The sequence below is a fragment of the Limtongia smithiae genome (assembly GCF_038497785.1).
Source record: "Limtongia smithiae strain NRRL Y-17922 unplaced genomic scaffold V1518scaffold_4, whole genome shotgun sequence".
NCBI lineage: Eukaryota > Fungi > Ascomycota > Lipomycetes > Lipomycetales > Lipomycetaceae > Limtongia > Limtongia smithiae.
This window is the reverse complement of record NW_027117625.1, coordinates 848,566-861,971: the sequence shown is the minus strand read 5'-3', so window position 1 is coordinate 861,971 and position 13,406 is coordinate 848,566. Positions and strand designations below refer to the sequence as shown.

The window sequence follows — 13,406 nt, the reverse complement described above, 5'->3', positions numbered from 1 at the left end:
TCCCGCCCCACCGCCGTCACGCGGCCTACCCGCTTCTTCCTTGCTGTGATATCCTCTGCTGCTGGTTGTCCTGAACCTCACATCCCGCCGCCATGCGTCTGCGCCTCAGAGACATCACCGTCGTGCGGGTGCTTCTCGTTCTCGTCGTCTTCGCCATCTGCTCCTCCATCCGCAGCCCCGCCATCCATACAAACACCCGTCGCAAGCAGAACTACTCCCTCAGGGTTGTCCCCGTCACCCACGTTCTGTCCGGCTCCGGCACCAGCGCCAAGGTCCCACTCATCGACACGCCTTCCTATGTCCACGACGCCTTCGACAACGACGCTCCCTCCCAGAAGGACTCTGATCCAACCGCCAACGGTGCGCCCTTCATCAACCTTGCGCCGCCTACTGACGTGTCCGTCGGTACTGCTGCTCTTGTCGTCGCCAAGGAGAAACCCGCTCCCGTCGTCATCGCGCCGTCGCCGCCGGTGAAGGCGTCAATCTACGTGGTCAATAGTCTGCAAACCGGTTTCGAGACGGTCGTCCCGTTCCTGCGTGCTTTAGCCAGACAGACAGACGTCGATATCACCCTATGGTTCTCCAACGACGGCCCCACCGAGGTTGACATCGCGACGCTGCTTGCGCAGGACTCGCAGACCTACGGACTGCGCCTGCAGAACGTTGCGCAGATGGCGGATGAGGCTGCCGCACCGAATGTTGTGCTTCTGACACACTGTCCCGAGGACATGAAGAAATCAAAAGAGACTCTCAAGACCTACCTCGTCAGCGGCGCTCGCGTTTACTGTGTTGTTCAGGAAGCCGCCAAGTGGGACACCAGGGCGGAAGGCAAGTCGCCGTACAAACCGGAGATCAACTTCATGATGCCATGGATCCAGAAAGGCCAATGGGAGTTCATCACACTCGCTCCCCACGTCCAGAAGTACGTACAAGAGAAGTTCCCGCTCTTCCTCGGCACTGGAAATGCCGTCAAATACGAGGCATCTGTCGTGAACCCCGTGTTTCAGCTGTCCGACAAGGACGAAGTCGTCGATACCGAGCATCCGTATGCAGCCATGCTGCTTAACGACGACCCTGGCCGCGTGGACTATGGGCCGACATTTGCGAGCCTGGGCAAGACGCCACCAAAGACCGAGCTCCACCTTCTCGGCGCGACGGCTGACGTCATCGTTCCTACGATTGTGGCCGACCGCGCGAAACTCATCCGCGATGTCGACCTTGCGGGGCGGTACCAGTATACCGGCAAGGCGTTTGCTGCTTTGCCAGCTTACGCCACTTCCGACTACAGCGAGAGCCGCGCCAGTTCCGCGGTCGCCATGGCCCTGTCAGCCGGCACGCCACTCATCGCTGACAAGATGATGGCGGCAATCTACACCGCCATTTCGGTCGAGGCCCTGTGGATGGAAGAGGACGGCGAGTCTGTTATGGATACCTTTAGTCGGATATCCGAGTTCGGCGAGGAGGTGTGGAGTTTGAAGAAGTACATTGTCGCTGTGCTCCGCGACGAGATGATCCAGCGCAATGTCGAGTTTTTTGCCAATGCCCTGAACTCCGTTGCGGTCGCGTCGGCACAGTCGAAGACTGCTTCATCACCATCATCGTCATCTGCATCGACATCAGAATCATCATAATAACTGGCGGTTTATGTACACTCTTTGGTTGAGTGTACGTGCTTGTAAAATATAATGAAGTTTGGCAGGGATGGTTTTTAAAATGTTAAAATTTTGTTTAGTTTGTCTTTGCATCCATATATAGTAATAATCAACTGCATGTTACCTTGGTGTCTCCTCAGTTCAGATCAAGTCGCTAGAATTCTTGAAGTCAGAAGTCGATTCCTTCGCTCGCCTCTTGCGAAGTGTAAGTGCGTTGGGAGAATTCGCGATTCAGCCAATTTTTGATGATCGGTCGACCGGTCAAAGCTCATCCGCTCGATATAAAGTGGACCCCGTTGCAGACCCACACTCCGCTCATCGATTTCAAGTAGTCTGTCTAATGGAACACACAATCAAGGGAAAGGGTGTTGCGCTCGAGATCTCAGGTCCGTACCATTCAGGAGCGATGATGCTGCGGTGACTAACGTCAACAGGCACGGACCTGCGAATTGGCATTGTGCACTCGCGATGGAACAAGGCCGTCATCGACTCGCTCGTGTCCGCGGCGCAGGCGCAGCTCCTCAAGATGGGTGTCAAGCCTGAGAATATTGTGATTGAGACCGTGCCGGGCTCGTACGAGCTGCCTTTCGCGGTCTCACGGCTCTACGCCGCGTCGCAGATTCAGTCCGCCACCACGGCGGCCACTACCGGCGTTGGCACGGTCGACCTGCTGACCGACTCGCCGTCTACCGAGACACCCGAGGCGGCGAGCGGCGCGCCGAGCACGAAGCCGCTGGACGCGATCATCGCGATCGGCTGCCTCATCAAGGGCGGCACGATGCACTTTGAGTACATTTGCGAGTCGGTGTCGACTTCGCTGATGCGGCTGCAGCTCGATCTCGGCGTGCCAGTCATCTTCGGTCTACTGACGTGCTTGACCGACGAGCAGGCGCTCGACCGCGCGGGCTTGACCGCGACCGGCCATAACCACGGCACCGACTACGGCGAGGCCGCGGTCGAGATGGGTTTCAAGGCGCGGCTGTGGAACCATGGCAAGATCTAAGCTGGCCAGCTTTGTCGGTAGTGGTGCACATTGTTGTAAAATTATTTAGTCTACATATTTCATGCATTATCCTCAGTGGTGCTATGTACAAGTGCATATTGTGTATATACAGGGAAAGCGTGCGTATATATCGACATGACGACTAAACCGAAACGTTGCGGACGCCGGGGTTCGAGTATGTTTCAAGCTGATGCGAGCCCTTACGGAGGAGATACTCGATTGTTGCAAAGTCGGACTTAGAGAGGGCCAGATGGGGTCTGAACTGGGATCTAAAGGATGAGTAAGAGATCTGCTGAGGGCGTGGAGCATGGAAATAAAAAATGAGTGTACCTTACGAATGCGACGAAGTTTGCGCGATTCTCCTAGATCACCTGTAAGCCTATTGGAACCGAAAGAACAGAAGTGGCGGGGAGCCGTGGCGGGAAGGACGCACTGGAGGCTTTGTGCGGATTGCCCGTATACTCGACCGGTAGAGACTCAGAACTAGAGAAAAGTAAGCCGCTGAGAGCAACAACAGGAGTTCAATGGCATACCCTCGCGCTGCAGTCCGGTGAGTCTGCCTTTCCGAGCGACCATTGCTGTAGACGGTCGCGATATGGTCTGCCGCGGCGGGTTCGACAGTATGACGAAGTCGGGGAAGCCAGACCAAAAACGCTTTTCTGCTAAACCTAATTTTTCAACAAATGCTGTCAAAACGTAGTTTTGGTACAAAACCCTTCAAGGACACGGTTTTCGTTCGGTGGTTCCATTTTCTTGCTGCGGCAGCTCCAGCCAACCACCGGCACTCGCTTACCATCGTCTTCTCTTCTTCCATCTTTCTACCCGCACACGCTTCCTTCTTCGACCTACCCCATATCCACACATTCCGCCATGGCCTCCTTTGTCCTCCGATCTTCGCGGGCGTCTCTCCGTGTCGTCCGTGCCGCATCCGTCGCTCGCGCCCTTCCGGTCGCGTCCTCAAGATTCGGAGTCCGAAACTACTCTGCCCACGACGAGGAGAGCTTCGAGGAGTTCAATGCAAGGTATGCTCTTGGTTTGTCTTTGTTATGGGCGCTCTTCTTTCCTGTGCATGTGTGTCCTCCTCGAGAAGTTTCTGCGTTCAGGGTATTTTCGCAGTCGAACGGGCAACGGAACGCGGCAGGGGTTTTTGCTTGTGGTGGTGTGAGCTTGCTGATACACACACAAGCACGAAACTGATCAACATCTTCGGACGATGATATCGACATCCGACCTATCCACTACTCAACTGTGTGTTATTACTTGGATGCCTGTTATTGACGCTGAAGACGATGAGTGATCGGGTGCGTTTGTTTGGCATGCGTTGCGTGGCCACTTAAACAGCATGCATGAGGAGAAATCTGCGCGTGGTCGATGGAAATTTTGTACCACATAAGCTCTGTTCGATTTACAGTTCTGCTACTGTGTCGGCATCAGCAGTGCGGATATGGCATGTGATATCCACCAGGTGCTGTGCTTTAGCTAAGCCGACTTCCGAGAACTTTCAGCATTCACCGCTATTGTATTTCTACATTTTACTTTCGTTTTGTTTCTTGCTTGCGATCGACCTGGTCCGCTGCGTGGATGTTTGTGCATTGTGCTGTGTGCATTGTGTTTGTGTGCATTCTTCATGCGCACACAACGCAGTTCACGACTCGATTTTTTTTCGCGGCTTCTGGTTGGCTGAGCGGGCATTGTTATTTTGGGTGCGATAGTAGTGCGGCGCCGGATTTCGCTAAGCGCAACCAATTCGTACGTTTGGCGCCATAATAAGACAGCCGCTAATATTGCCCTATTGTGGAGAGCACGCGCACAAGCACAGGAGACTAGAGCGGACTGTGGGAACCTAGTACTAACGCGGGATAGATTCGAAAAGGAGTTCGACGGCGCGTACGATTCGTTTGAGGTGCAGCGAATCCTGACAAACGCGTTCTCATACGATCACGTACCATCGCCAACGGTGATCACCAAGGCTCTCGAGGCCGCCCGCCGAGTGAACGACTTTGCGACTGCGGTTCGTGTTTTTGAGGGTTAGTGGGTCGTGTAATGGTACGGTATCGAAGGGTGCTGACTTAGTGTAGCCATAAAACTGAAGGTCCCGGCAGCGAAGCACTATGATGCATATGTGGAGGAACTGAGCGAGATCCGCAAGGCGATGGGCATCCCTTTAAAGGAGGAGCTTTTTCCCGAGAAGTAAAGTGGCGGAGGGTATACAGACAACAGCAAGGAACCCTAGTTAGCGTATTGTTCGATTGATTTAGCCAACTAATCGAAATGCGTTTTGACCAGTCAAAAAATTATTGCACAGGAGGAAGGATTGGTTTGGTTGGGCGTCGTTTAGTAGTAGATTATGGCATGTTGCATATCGCAAGATGCGCTGCGCGCCGTAACTATCTCATTTTGTTTGCTATTTCTCACTCATAATTATATACTAGTCTCTTCAGTTAGTCGGTGTAGGAGAGTGGTTATACCCGCAAATGCAGATGCGATGTTACATCTACAAGTGATTAACTAACTAGTCGAACTAGTTACGTGTATTATGAAAGTACAAGGTCTGAAGACTGCGCAGCAGGCTGGGCAGGACAAAATCTCGCCAGGAGGACACAACAAACTGGAATTTTCGGGACAGTCGCATATCAGTAGCGATCTGTTTATTCCTGGGATGAGTTAATATAGGAGATCGGAAAGAGAAGCACAGGTGAGCATACGTAGATCCACTTGAAGATGGTGGGGGTGTAAGACACGATCTCGTCCTTGCCGAACCAGAGACCAATCTCCTTCTTGGCGGACTCGACGGAGTCGGAACCGTGGCAGACATTACGGCCAACATCGATGGCAAAATCACCACGGATGGTGCCGGGAACGGCAGCTAGCGGGTTGGTGGCACCGAGGAGGACTTGAGAATGTTAGCAACTGATTCAACGGGCAATTCGCGACATACTACGACATAGCACAGCGCATTGCAATAGGGACACATACCACGGCCAGTCTTAACGACATCCTTGCCCTCCCAGACCATGGCGAGGACGGGGCCAGAGAGCATGTACTTAACCAAACCGGGGAAGAAGGGCTTGGTCTGGAGGTCAGCATAGTGCTCCTTGAGCAGCTCCTCGCTGGCATTGGTAAGCTTAATGCCGACGAGCTTGTAGCCCTTCTTCTCGAAGCGAGAAATAATGGGCGAGATAAGGCCACGCTGGACACCGTCGGGCTGAGGAAAAGGGGGTTAGCAGGTTGAGAGGGCGACGGGCCCACGCAGAGGAAGTGCGCCTGATGCGCTGCTGCTGGGTGCTGAATGAGCGTGCGAACCGCGCCAGAAGACGCACCTTGATGGCAATGAAAGTCTGCTCGGAGGACATGGCGGTGATGGGTGTGGGAGAAGGTATAGAAGAGGAAGCGAAAGGAAGTGGGTTAACGAGAACGGGCGGCCGAGAAGACGAGCGGCCAGGGGCCGCAAAAATTGACAAGTTGCGCGGTCACAAACCGTGACAATTGAGTCACATAAGTCACACTCGCAGTACCGCCGCAGTTGTGCTGCGCCGCGCCCGCGTAAACAAGCAAAACACGCCAGCGACGTCGTCAAGACCTTCCCGCTCTCCATCATCACCGCTCACAACCACCCACACCCCTCTTCATCCACCCTCCTGCCCCTTCTGTCCCCCCGCCGCCACGTCATCGGCTGCGTCCGTCTCTGCGTCCGCGTCCGCGCGTCTGCGCGTCCTCCTTCCCTCCTTCGCCGACACCGTCTCCCTTCTCGCCGTCCCGCTTCTCCCCGCGCTTCTCGTCCTCGGCGCCCTCTGGATCCCCCGCTCCCTCCTGCACGCGGCGCTCCCGCCGCTGCTGCCGCCGCAGACGCCCAATCCCCCGCTTCGATCCCGCAGCAGCCGTGCACCTGTGATCTCCTCGCCGTCGCGCGCCGCACTCAGATCGCGTAAGCTCCGCTCGCCGCAGAAGCGTGTCGTGCAGACCGCTACTGCTCATCTGGTCGGACCCACCGCGGTATCCTCGTCAGCTACCTCTGCAGTATATCTTCTCCGCAGAGCCCCGATACGCTCGCGCTCGCACTCTCGTGCCCGTCTGACATCGAGCTCACCCTCCTCTCCCGCCCCCAGAATGGACTTCACAGCCGCCACAGCCACTACCGCCGCTCTTCCCGCGCTCGGGCGAGCAAACTCCCTTCGTGCGACCTCCGGCACACGCGTTTATAAGCTCAAACTTGTCGACAGAGTCAATTCGCTATCTGCGTTGCCATCAACCTCCAACTACGGCATCGCGCCAGATCTGATCTCCACACCACCGTCACCAGAACGGCCAACGCCTACTTCCACAAGCACATTCCCCCGCGAGCGACGGCGAAATGCTGCGTTCAGACTTCCACTCGCTGTGTCGAAATCGGAACCGAAAGCGCCGACGCCGGTACCATTGCCCGTGATCGACAGTGTAGCCGAGGAGGTTGCTGCGATCGGTGCGTGTCCCGGGATATCTATCTGATTCGCTAACTAACGCAATAGCAGACGTCGATCTGTTTGTAGCACCGCAGCCGCCACCGATCCCTGCTGCCGCCATCGACGCCGCCGCCGTAGATGATGATGCGACTGACATCCTCACATTGCTCGCCGCCAAGGAGCGTCGCGTCGTCGAGATCCGAGGCGAGCTCGCCATGGCAGAGGACGAGGTGAACAAACTTCGCGCACAGTATGCTGCGCTGCAGAATCGGAGTCGGGCACCCGCGCCTACTGCTGCTTCAACACGGCCTGCTCGGCTCAGTATGGACCTCAAGAACGCACCGGTGTGGTTTCAATCTGCACTTGGGCCAGCGCTGGCTGCACAACAGCCATCGTCCTCAGTAGCTGCCTCTTCTGCTTTTGCGGTAATGCCGGTGCTCACTGCCACGCCCGCTATGGCGCTTGGCGATCCACCTCGTGGCATCCCCGGATCTACGTCGTCCACATCGTCCGCCTCATCCACCTTCTCCGCAGCATCATCAGCCTCGTCAAATACGACCACCGCTTCCTCGACAGAGACGAAACGACTCAGTGGCGGCAACGGCATTGGTCGATTCCTGTCCGTACCATTCCCGTTCCCCAGCCCGCCGCGTACTGCGCCATCCGGCCGACCATTCGCACCGCCACGATCTTCTTCTCTTAACGAGACCGAGTCACCCAATTCGCGTGCTTCCGGGGACGATGACCGTAGGGTCCTGCCGGCTGCCGACGACTTCGACTACGACGACGCGGAGGCCGCCCTGGCGGCAAATATGCCAATTCGCGCTGAGGAGGTGATTCACATGGGGAAGAAGCTTGCTGAGGGCTTGAACAGCCATTTCTGGAACTTTTACGAGGACCTGAAGCAAGCTGCGATCGGCGACGAGATTGCATCTGTGCGACCAGGAAGCGGCTCGGGTGGCGAGTTTGACCAACAGCAACCCCGGTCAATGAGCAATACTGCGCGTGCGAGCCAGGGAATAGAGTGGCGGCATACTCGGACTTCGACACAGAGCTCGCGCGAGGAAGACGATCTTGAGTACGATGATGACGAGTACGACGACGACGAGATGCCGTTGCCACCTGTCCGCAGCATCTCCTCATTCATGAACTCTCCCGTGAATCCTGAATTCGACCTTGACAATGCCCAGCGACGAGGCTCGCCCATGCGTCGCTCGCTGAGCGGACAGTCAAGTCACCTCAGTGGTGATGGCAGGGGCCATAATATCAACGTCACCCACAGCCGAAACAGCAGCGAAGACGTTAGCAGCGCGTACACGGGCTATAACGTTCTGCGTGCGACACCGGCTGACATGTCGAGCGCGAGCTTGATCGATCTCGCGTCATCCGACTCGGACGAGTCCATTGCCGCGCCGCCGCAAGGCAGTCCGCGCCGCCGCGTCGAGACCGCCGCAAGCAAGCGGTACAGCGTCTACGGGCCCACATTTGAGGCAACCCGGGGTCCGCTATTACTGTGAGCATTGTTGTGCCTACCAACGCCATTTATATCTTAGCACTGCCTTCGTTATTGACTCACGACTGTTACGATTCCGTTCTTACAATACAACATGGCTCTCATTTCGGATGCCAATGTGGACGTGTATGAGGCGCGTATGTTTTTCCTATCTTTTGTGTACATTATATCCTTCGTTGTTAGTGCATGCTGCTCGACAGTGTGGTTTCGACCGTTTTAGAGTGCGATGTCGGTCGTTCGAATATTGCGTGTCCATTTGACGAAAAGATGCGAATAGTACTTCGGGCAAGGGAGCTGTTGTAAATTCAATTGGCCAGCAATATATATTTCACTAATTCTGTGGAGTAGTAAGGTTGACTGGTTGGCGGTTGTATATCAAGCCATACGTGGCGGTGCGGGTAGTGACGCCACAACGTCGGGACTTGGAGAAATCTCTTAAAAAGTCGTTGTACGTGTGAACTGCTAGACCCGTCAGCACGACTTCTGCGCGCCCGCTCCAGCTCTCGCCTGCTTCTAGCACGACAATGGCCGACAGCACCAACATGACGGCACCGGGCTCGATATTTCCCGGCATGCCCGCGGCGCAGTTCCCACCGCTACCCTACATCCCGCACTTTCCTCCGCGGCCGCCGTTGACCGAAGAAGAGATGGTCGCGGAGCAGATGCGTATTGGCGCCGAGTTCTGGTCCTCGTGTCCCGCGAAGACCGCGATGTCTGCTGCGGGCGGTTTTGTGCTTGGCGGCATGTTTTCGCTGCTGATGGGCAGTATGGCCTACGACGTGCCTGTTGGCATGGGCGGCGCGCCCGTGTCGGAGCTGCCGTTCCGCGAGCAGATGAAGATACAATTCAAGGACCTAGGCACGCGGACGTGGTCCGGTGCGAAGAACTTTGGCAAGATCGGCGGCATCTTCGCGGGGTATGAGTGCCTCGTGGAGTCGCTTCGAGCCCGCAACGACTTGTACAATGGCGTCGTCGCAGGTTGTCTAACCGGCGGGACCATGGCGATCAAGAGCGGGCCCGGCGCGGCAGTGAGTGGGTGTGCTGCGTTCGCGGCATTCAGTTTCGCGGTCGAACTGTACATGCGCAAAGACAATTGCCCGCCGCCCACCACCGACGAGGACTAAGTCCACTTCCCACGACATCTGTACATATAGCATACATCCCGATATCCGGCGTTCTCATATTGTGTCATTACAACCATCTATAATGTAGAATTCATTGGTTTCCAAACTTGAACAAAATCATAGCGTGCAAAATTACATCCCACAGATGCACTTGCGCATAAGCGGTGCGACCTGCTTCCGACTCGCCTTGGTATCACCCTGCCGCCACGCGCCGAAGCACTCCTCATTTGTAAGCCCGCACTTGTCATCACCATCTCCGTACTCGCACAGGTTAAACTCCGCCTTGGCAGACGCGATGAACTTTGCCGTTGGCGCTTTCCCCTTGTCAGTACACGCGCATACAAATAGGTCGCGACGGTATTCACCCTCCGCGGTGGTGAACGAGTCCATGAAAGCGAACGCATCGAGATCACGTTCTTTCGCCCATGCGGCCACGCCGGCTTTGAACTCGCCGACGCCGAACTTGGAAACAGTCCACGCGAACGAGCGCGTGCTTGAGCTTATACCGAGCTTTAAGCCGTTAGCTTCGGTCCATTCTTTGTAGTCCTTACGCAGAATGTCACGCAACGAGAAGTTATCGATCGCGCGCTTCGCTTCGATAAGCGCAGTAAAGTATGCGCCAGTATCAGCAGCTCTGGCTGCAGAGGTGGCGCCAGCGGACGAATCTGCGGGACCGGCGACGGCAGTGACGGTTTGCGTGGGGTCGTGGGAGGAGGATATGTAGCTCGCGAGTATTTGCGCAGCGTCAAAGTCCGGCTCTTCAGCTTTGGACTGCAGGTTCGCGGTGTCGACGATGATCGGCGCGAGACCGAGTTTCGCAATATCGGTAAAGATCTTCGCTTCTTTCTCATCGCCTATCGTGGCGGCAGTGAATACGTCGGCAAAGTAGTTGATCACATGGGAGGTGCAGCTACCGCACGACTCGACGATGCGTGGGTTGGCGGTGAGATACAGTCCTTCGTCCTTGTGGTGGTCGATCACGCCAATGACCTTACTGTCGAAAATCTCCGCGAGCTCGCCAAGGAGACGGTTATGATCAACCAAAACGACGTCGACATAGGGCGCAACGCCAGCTTGAAGAGCCTCTAGCAATTCGTCTCTACAAATTAGGTCTGTCGCCGGGATGTGCAATGTGTCAAGAAGATACGCTAGCTCGGGACGTAGCGAGACCTCCTCACGCGTGATGTTGAGCAGCGGGATAATCGTCTTGTACGCCTTCTTTGCCGCTGCTTCCCGGGGGAACCGAGAGGTCAGGTAAGCGAACAGCAACGAGCTCGTGAATGAGTCAAGATCTGCTTGACGGTCAGTCTGTGCTCACCACTGCTCCCTTGCCGCAGACTACTAACCTGCGGACTCATTTCCAGTGACAAGCAGTACCGGCGCATTGTGTGCGTGCGACAGTCCACGCTGCACCGCCTTGCGTGTGTGCGCGAGAAAGTGCTGTACGCTGCTGTCGGGGTGCGTGAACCCCGGTACGTGCGGAGTGTGTTGGATGATCTTCTTAAGCATTGCAGCGCTGCGCTCGGATACCGCGCGAGGGGAATGGTAGGCAAAGTAGGAAAATGAATGTCGAACCGGCGCGATAGCGACGAGACGCGGCATTAACTGACGAACGCGATAGGAGCAGATAGCGACGACTCGTGTCTGAGGCGGAACAGATGACGTCGTTGCGTGCGGCGCGGGCAGATCCTGCGCCTCGTTCGTGAACTGCTCGCCGGTTAACACCTCCACGCGCTTCCAACAATGGCAGACCTCAAACTCTCCGAGGTCGACAAGCTCCAGACGCGCGAGTACTGGGTACGGCCGCTCTATCACCTTCAAAATCTCACCAAGCCTAACGCCTACAGGACTCCAGATATCAGAAGGACGAGGAGGCGACGACCTTTGACTGGTTCAAGACCTTCTGCGACCTCGAACCCTTCCTGAGAGCGCACATTGTGCCATGGCAAGACTGCAAGATTCTCATGTTAGGTTGCGGCAACTCGGTATGTACACAAAGCAGTGTATTAGCAATCGTATCTAACACTCTTCAGACACTGTCGCAGGACTTATACGATGCGGGTCTCAAGCGCATCGTGAATGTTGACTTCGCCGACACGTGCATTGAGCAGATGAAGGAGCTACACAAAGACAAACGCGAGATGACGTGGGAGGTGATGGATGTCCGGGATATGAAGACCCTTGGCGACAACACATTTGACATAGCTATTGACAAAGTGAGTGACGGTGTTTGTCCAAAAGGGCTCCCTGAGCTGACAAACAGGGCACGCTGGATGCGCTGCTGAGCTATACTGGCTCCGTGTGGGACATACCCGAGCACATCAAGGAGTCCTGCCACAAGTACATGGATGAGGCACGTCCCACCCGCACTCCCCTGCATCACCATGCTAACGAATGCAGACGCACCGTGTCCTAAAACCGAGAGGCAAACTCCTGTACATCTCGTACCGGCAACCCCACTTTGCGAAGCCGATCATCGACAGACCGTTCTGGAGCTTGCAGGTCGAGACAATCGCGGACCCGAGTGGATCATTTGACTACTTTGGATACGAGATGCAGAAGCACGCGGAATAGAGACATAGAGACATCACGTCATCGCATGCGGAGGTTGATAATCTCGTCGTCGTCGCTGCTATCGCGCGCGGGCAACTGCTCGTCTTCGGCGGTCGGCGCATTGCTTGATTCATCACTCTGGCCCTCTGTAGCAGTGTCCTCGTCGTCGTAGTTGGGCTCGATCCAGTGGTCGCCCTCGAATGGCTCATCGCTGAGGATCTCCCGCCAAGTGAGCTGTGCGGCAACGGCACCACTGTCTACCCTGGTGCTCTCAAATTCGGCTGGCAGCGGTTTGTTGAGTGCCGATGCGTGTGCAAGATCTAACAGAAGAGCGAGCATAGCTAGCGTAGTCTGCACAAATTAGCTTAGCACTGTAGCATATGCCTGACCAACGCCTGCATACTTCTGAATGCACAGGAAACAGCGCATCAATCCGCATCTTCAGTGCGTCCGCCAGATCGTCCCGCGCGAGAACACTATACTTCTCGACCATCCTTCCCCGCATCAGCATCCAACGGTCTTCAAAGCACAGCATCCGCGGAACATACCCATAGCAGCGTTCACGGATGTCGTCCGGATCCGGCGCGCGCCGCTGTGCGGAGCCAGTTGCGACCGTCGCACGTTGGAGGAGGCGCGCAAAGGGGCGTGGCTCGAAGGTCTGCGGCAGCTGTTAGCGTAGTGCGGCCATCAGACGTTGTGGCAATTACACGCACAGGTGAAACGTGCGCGACTTGCGCGACGAGGGCAGTTAGCAGGGGCTTTGCTGCGTCCATGGCTGCATAGGGGAAGCGGCAACACGTCGCGACGCGTACGGCGTGGCCGCAGCGTGCAGATCACGTGTGAGCCAAGCGGCGCCACGAAGCGACGCGCGGCGTGCGGCTGTAGCGCCATGGGAAATGGAAGCCTAAATCCCAGTCAAGCGCGCCGCACGGCACGAGCCCCTTCGCGGTGACTCTGGCATCGCTAGAATTTGTTGTATCTATCGCAGACTCTGGTCAGACACGCGGCTCCGCGTCTCACCGTGCTACTCCCTCAATTGGCCTCTCTTCTACCTGCTCTTCCGTCTCCGTCTCCTCCTTCGCCGAAGCCAAGTCACCATGCGCGTGGCGAGGAGAGTCTTCG

General features: G+C 56.2%; 10 protein-coding genes across 10 annotated transcripts; 6 read left to right on the top strand and 4 right to left on the bottom strand.

The window, feature by feature from the left end:
* Position 1: 1 nt before the first annotated feature.
* On the top strand, positions 2-1,855 carry V1518DRAFT_415281 (uncharacterized protein). Its single transcript, XM_066903777.1, has one exon. It carries the CDS (start codon positions 93-95, stop codon positions 1,629-1,631), a length of 1,539 nt encoding a protein of 512 aa, XP_066760398.1. The 5' UTR covers positions 2-92; the 3' UTR covers positions 1,632-1,855.
* On the top strand, positions 1,856-3,020 carry V1518DRAFT_415280 (6,7-dimethyl-8-ribityllumazine synthase). The gene is made up of 2 exons (XM_066903776.1): positions 1,856-2,038; positions 2,087-3,020. The coding sequence occupies exons 1-2, from the start codon at positions 1,993-1,995 to the stop codon at positions 2,653-2,655; spliced, it is 615 nt and encodes a 204-aa protein (XP_066760397.1). The 5' UTR covers positions 1,856-1,992; the 3' UTR covers positions 2,656-3,020.
* Positions 2,691-3,274, bottom strand: V1518DRAFT_415277 (uncharacterized protein). The gene is made up of 4 exons (XM_066903775.1): positions 3,189-3,274; positions 3,089-3,138; positions 2,986-3,017; positions 2,691-2,924 (listed from the first exon to the last, which is right to left on the bottom strand). Exons 1-4 carry the CDS (start codon positions 3,229-3,231, stop codon positions 2,798-2,800), a joined length of 252 nt encoding a protein of 83 aa, XP_066760396.1. The 5' UTR covers positions 3,232-3,274; the 3' UTR covers positions 2,691-2,797.
* Positions 3,275-3,402: 128 nt separating this feature from the next.
* On the top strand, positions 3,403-5,127 carry V1518DRAFT_415272 (cytochrome c oxidase subunit VA-domain-containing protein). Its single transcript, XM_066903774.1, has 3 exons — positions 3,403-3,677; positions 4,519-4,682; positions 4,734-5,127. Exons 1-3 carry the CDS (start codon positions 3,526-3,528, stop codon positions 4,847-4,849), a joined length of 432 nt encoding a protein of 143 aa, XP_066760395.1. The 5' UTR covers positions 3,403-3,525; the 3' UTR covers positions 4,850-5,127.
* On the bottom strand, positions 5,124-6,110 carry V1518DRAFT_415267 (nucleoside diphosphate kinase). Its single transcript, XM_066903773.1, has 4 exons — positions 5,976-6,110; positions 5,632-5,860; positions 5,361-5,548; positions 5,124-5,309 (listed from the first exon to the last, which is right to left on the bottom strand). The coding sequence occupies exons 1-4, from the start codon at positions 6,006-6,008 to the stop codon at positions 5,304-5,306; spliced, it is 456 nt and encodes a 151-aa protein (XP_066760394.1). The 5' UTR covers positions 6,009-6,110; the 3' UTR covers positions 5,124-5,303.
* A 398-nt stretch (positions 6,111-6,508) lies between these two features.
* Positions 6,509-8,969, top strand: V1518DRAFT_241944 (uncharacterized protein). Its single transcript, XM_066900974.1, has 2 exons — positions 6,509-7,114; positions 7,161-8,969. The coding sequence occupies exons 1-2, from the start codon at positions 6,763-6,765 to the stop codon at positions 8,609-8,611; spliced, it is 1,803 nt and encodes a 600-aa protein (XP_066760393.1). The 5' UTR covers positions 6,509-6,762; the 3' UTR covers positions 8,612-8,969.
* V1518DRAFT_415263 (Tim17/Tim22/Tim23/Pmp24 family-domain-containing protein) lies at positions 8,924-9,874 on the top strand. Its single transcript, XM_066903772.1, has one exon. It carries the CDS (start codon positions 9,132-9,134, stop codon positions 9,729-9,731), a length of 600 nt encoding a protein of 199 aa, XP_066760392.1. The 5' UTR covers positions 8,924-9,131; the 3' UTR covers positions 9,732-9,874.
* On the bottom strand, positions 9,753-11,578 carry V1518DRAFT_415261 (uncharacterized protein). Its single transcript, XM_066903771.1, has 2 exons — positions 11,078-11,578; positions 9,753-11,023 (listed from the first exon to the last, which is right to left on the bottom strand). Exons 1-2 carry the CDS (start codon positions 11,331-11,333, stop codon positions 9,864-9,866), a joined length of 1,416 nt encoding a protein of 471 aa, XP_066760391.1. The 5' UTR covers positions 11,334-11,578; the 3' UTR covers positions 9,753-9,863.
* Positions 11,276-12,341, top strand: V1518DRAFT_415259 (S-adenosyl-L-methionine-dependent methyltransferase). The gene is made up of 5 exons (XM_066903770.1): positions 11,276-11,528; positions 11,579-11,716; positions 11,765-11,947; positions 11,995-12,084; positions 12,132-12,341. The coding sequence occupies exons 1-5, from the start codon at positions 11,475-11,477 to the stop codon at positions 12,303-12,305; spliced, it is 639 nt and encodes a 212-aa protein (XP_066760390.1). The 5' UTR covers positions 11,276-11,474; the 3' UTR covers positions 12,306-12,341.
* On the bottom strand, positions 12,221-13,148 carry V1518DRAFT_242088 (uncharacterized protein). Its single transcript, XM_066900975.1, has 3 exons — positions 12,998-13,148; positions 12,688-12,942; positions 12,221-12,635 (listed from the first exon to the last, which is right to left on the bottom strand). The coding sequence occupies exons 1-3, from the start codon at positions 13,055-13,057 to the stop codon at positions 12,324-12,326; spliced, it is 627 nt and encodes a 208-aa protein (XP_066760389.1). The 5' UTR covers positions 13,058-13,148; the 3' UTR covers positions 12,221-12,323.
* Between the last annotated feature and the right edge of the window lie 258 nt (positions 13,149-13,406).

Excerpts from the sequence above, each read along its gene's own strand:
- V1518DRAFT_415281 (XM_066903777.1), top strand. The coding sequence starts at position 93 with ATGCGTCTGCGCCTCAGAGACATCACCGTCGTGCGGGTGCTTCTCGTT.
- V1518DRAFT_415280 (XM_066903776.1), top strand. The coding sequence starts at position 1,993 with ATGGAACACACAATCAAGGGAAAGGGTGTTGCGCTCGAGATCTCAG. Across the intron at positions 2,039-2,086 it reads TGTTGCGCTCGAGATCTCAG|GCACGGACCTGCGAATTGGC; the intron begins GTCCGTACCATT and ends TAACGTCAACAG.
- V1518DRAFT_415277 (XM_066903775.1), bottom strand. The coding sequence starts at position 3,231 with ATGGTCGCTCGGAAAGGCAGACTCACCGGACTGCAGCGCGAGG. Across the intron at positions 3,139-3,188 it reads CACCGGACTGCAGCGCGAGG|TTCTGAGTCTCTACCGGTCG; the intron begins GTATGCCATTGA and ends ACTTTTCTCTAG. Across the intron at positions 2,925-2,985 it reads AACTTCGTCGCATTCGTAAG|ATCCCAGTTCAGACCCCATC; the intron begins GTACACTCATTT and ends CTCATCCTTTAG.
- V1518DRAFT_415272 (XM_066903774.1), top strand. The coding sequence starts at position 3,526 with ATGGCCTCCTTTGTCCTCCGATCTTCGCGGGCGTCTCTCCGTGTCGTC. Across the intron at positions 3,678-4,518 it reads TTCGAGGAGTTCAATGCAAG|ATTCGAAAAGGAGTTCGACG; the intron begins GTATGCTCTTGG and ends AACGCGGGATAG. Across the intron at positions 4,683-4,733 it reads TGCGGTTCGTGTTTTTGAGG|CCATAAAACTGAAGGTCCCG; the intron begins GTTAGTGGGTCG and ends GACTTAGTGTAG.
- V1518DRAFT_415267 (XM_066903773.1), bottom strand. The coding sequence starts at position 6,008 with ATGTCCTCCGAGCAGACTTTCATTGCCATCAAG. Across the intron at positions 5,861-5,975 it reads AGACTTTCATTGCCATCAAG|CCCGACGGTGTCCAGCGTGG; the intron begins GTGCGTCTTCTG and ends CCTTTTCCTCAG. Across the intron at positions 5,549-5,631 it reads TGTCGTTAAGACTGGCCGTG|TCCTCCTCGGTGCCACCAAC; the intron begins GTATGTGTCCCT and ends AACATTCTCAAG.
- V1518DRAFT_241944 (XM_066900974.1), top strand. The coding sequence starts at position 6,763 with ATGGACTTCACAGCCGCCACAGCCACTACCGCCGCTCTTCCCGCGCTC. Across the intron at positions 7,115-7,160 it reads CGAGGAGGTTGCTGCGATCG|CAGACGTCGATCTGTTTGTA; the intron begins GTGCGTGTCCCG and ends CTAACGCAATAG.
- V1518DRAFT_415263 (XM_066903772.1), top strand. The coding sequence starts at position 9,132 with ATGGCCGACAGCACCAACATGACGGCACCGGGCTCGATATTTCCCGGC.
- V1518DRAFT_415261 (XM_066903771.1), bottom strand. The coding sequence starts at position 11,333 with ATGCCGCGTCTCGTCGCTATCGCGCCGGTTCGACATTCATTTTCCTAC. Across the intron at positions 11,024-11,077 it reads CACTGGAAATGAGTCCGCAG|ATCTTGACTCATTCACGAGC; the intron begins GTTAGTAGTCTG and ends ACCGTCAAGCAG.
- V1518DRAFT_415259 (XM_066903770.1), top strand. The coding sequence starts at position 11,475 with ATGGCAGACCTCAAACTCTCCGAGGTCGACAAGCTCCAGACGCGCGAG. Across the intron at positions 11,948-11,994 it reads TTGACATAGCTATTGACAAA|GGCACGCTGGATGCGCTGCT; the intron begins GTGAGTGACGGT and ends GCTGACAAACAG. Across the intron at positions 12,085-12,131 it reads GCCACAAGTACATGGATGAG|ACGCACCGTGTCCTAAAACC; the intron begins GCACGTCCCACC and ends TAACGAATGCAG.
- V1518DRAFT_242088 (XM_066900975.1), bottom strand. The coding sequence starts at position 13,057 with ATGGACGCAGCAAAGCCCCTGCTAACTGCCCTCGTCGCGCAAGTCGCG. Across the intron at positions 12,943-12,997 it reads AAGTCGCGCACGTTTCACCT|ACCTTCGAGCCACGCCCCTT; the intron begins GTGCGTGTAATT and ends CAGCTGCCGCAG. Across the intron at positions 12,636-12,687 it reads TGTTTCCTGTGCATTCAGAA|ACTACGCTAGCTATGCTCGC; the intron begins GTATGCAGGCGT and ends TAATTTGTGCAG.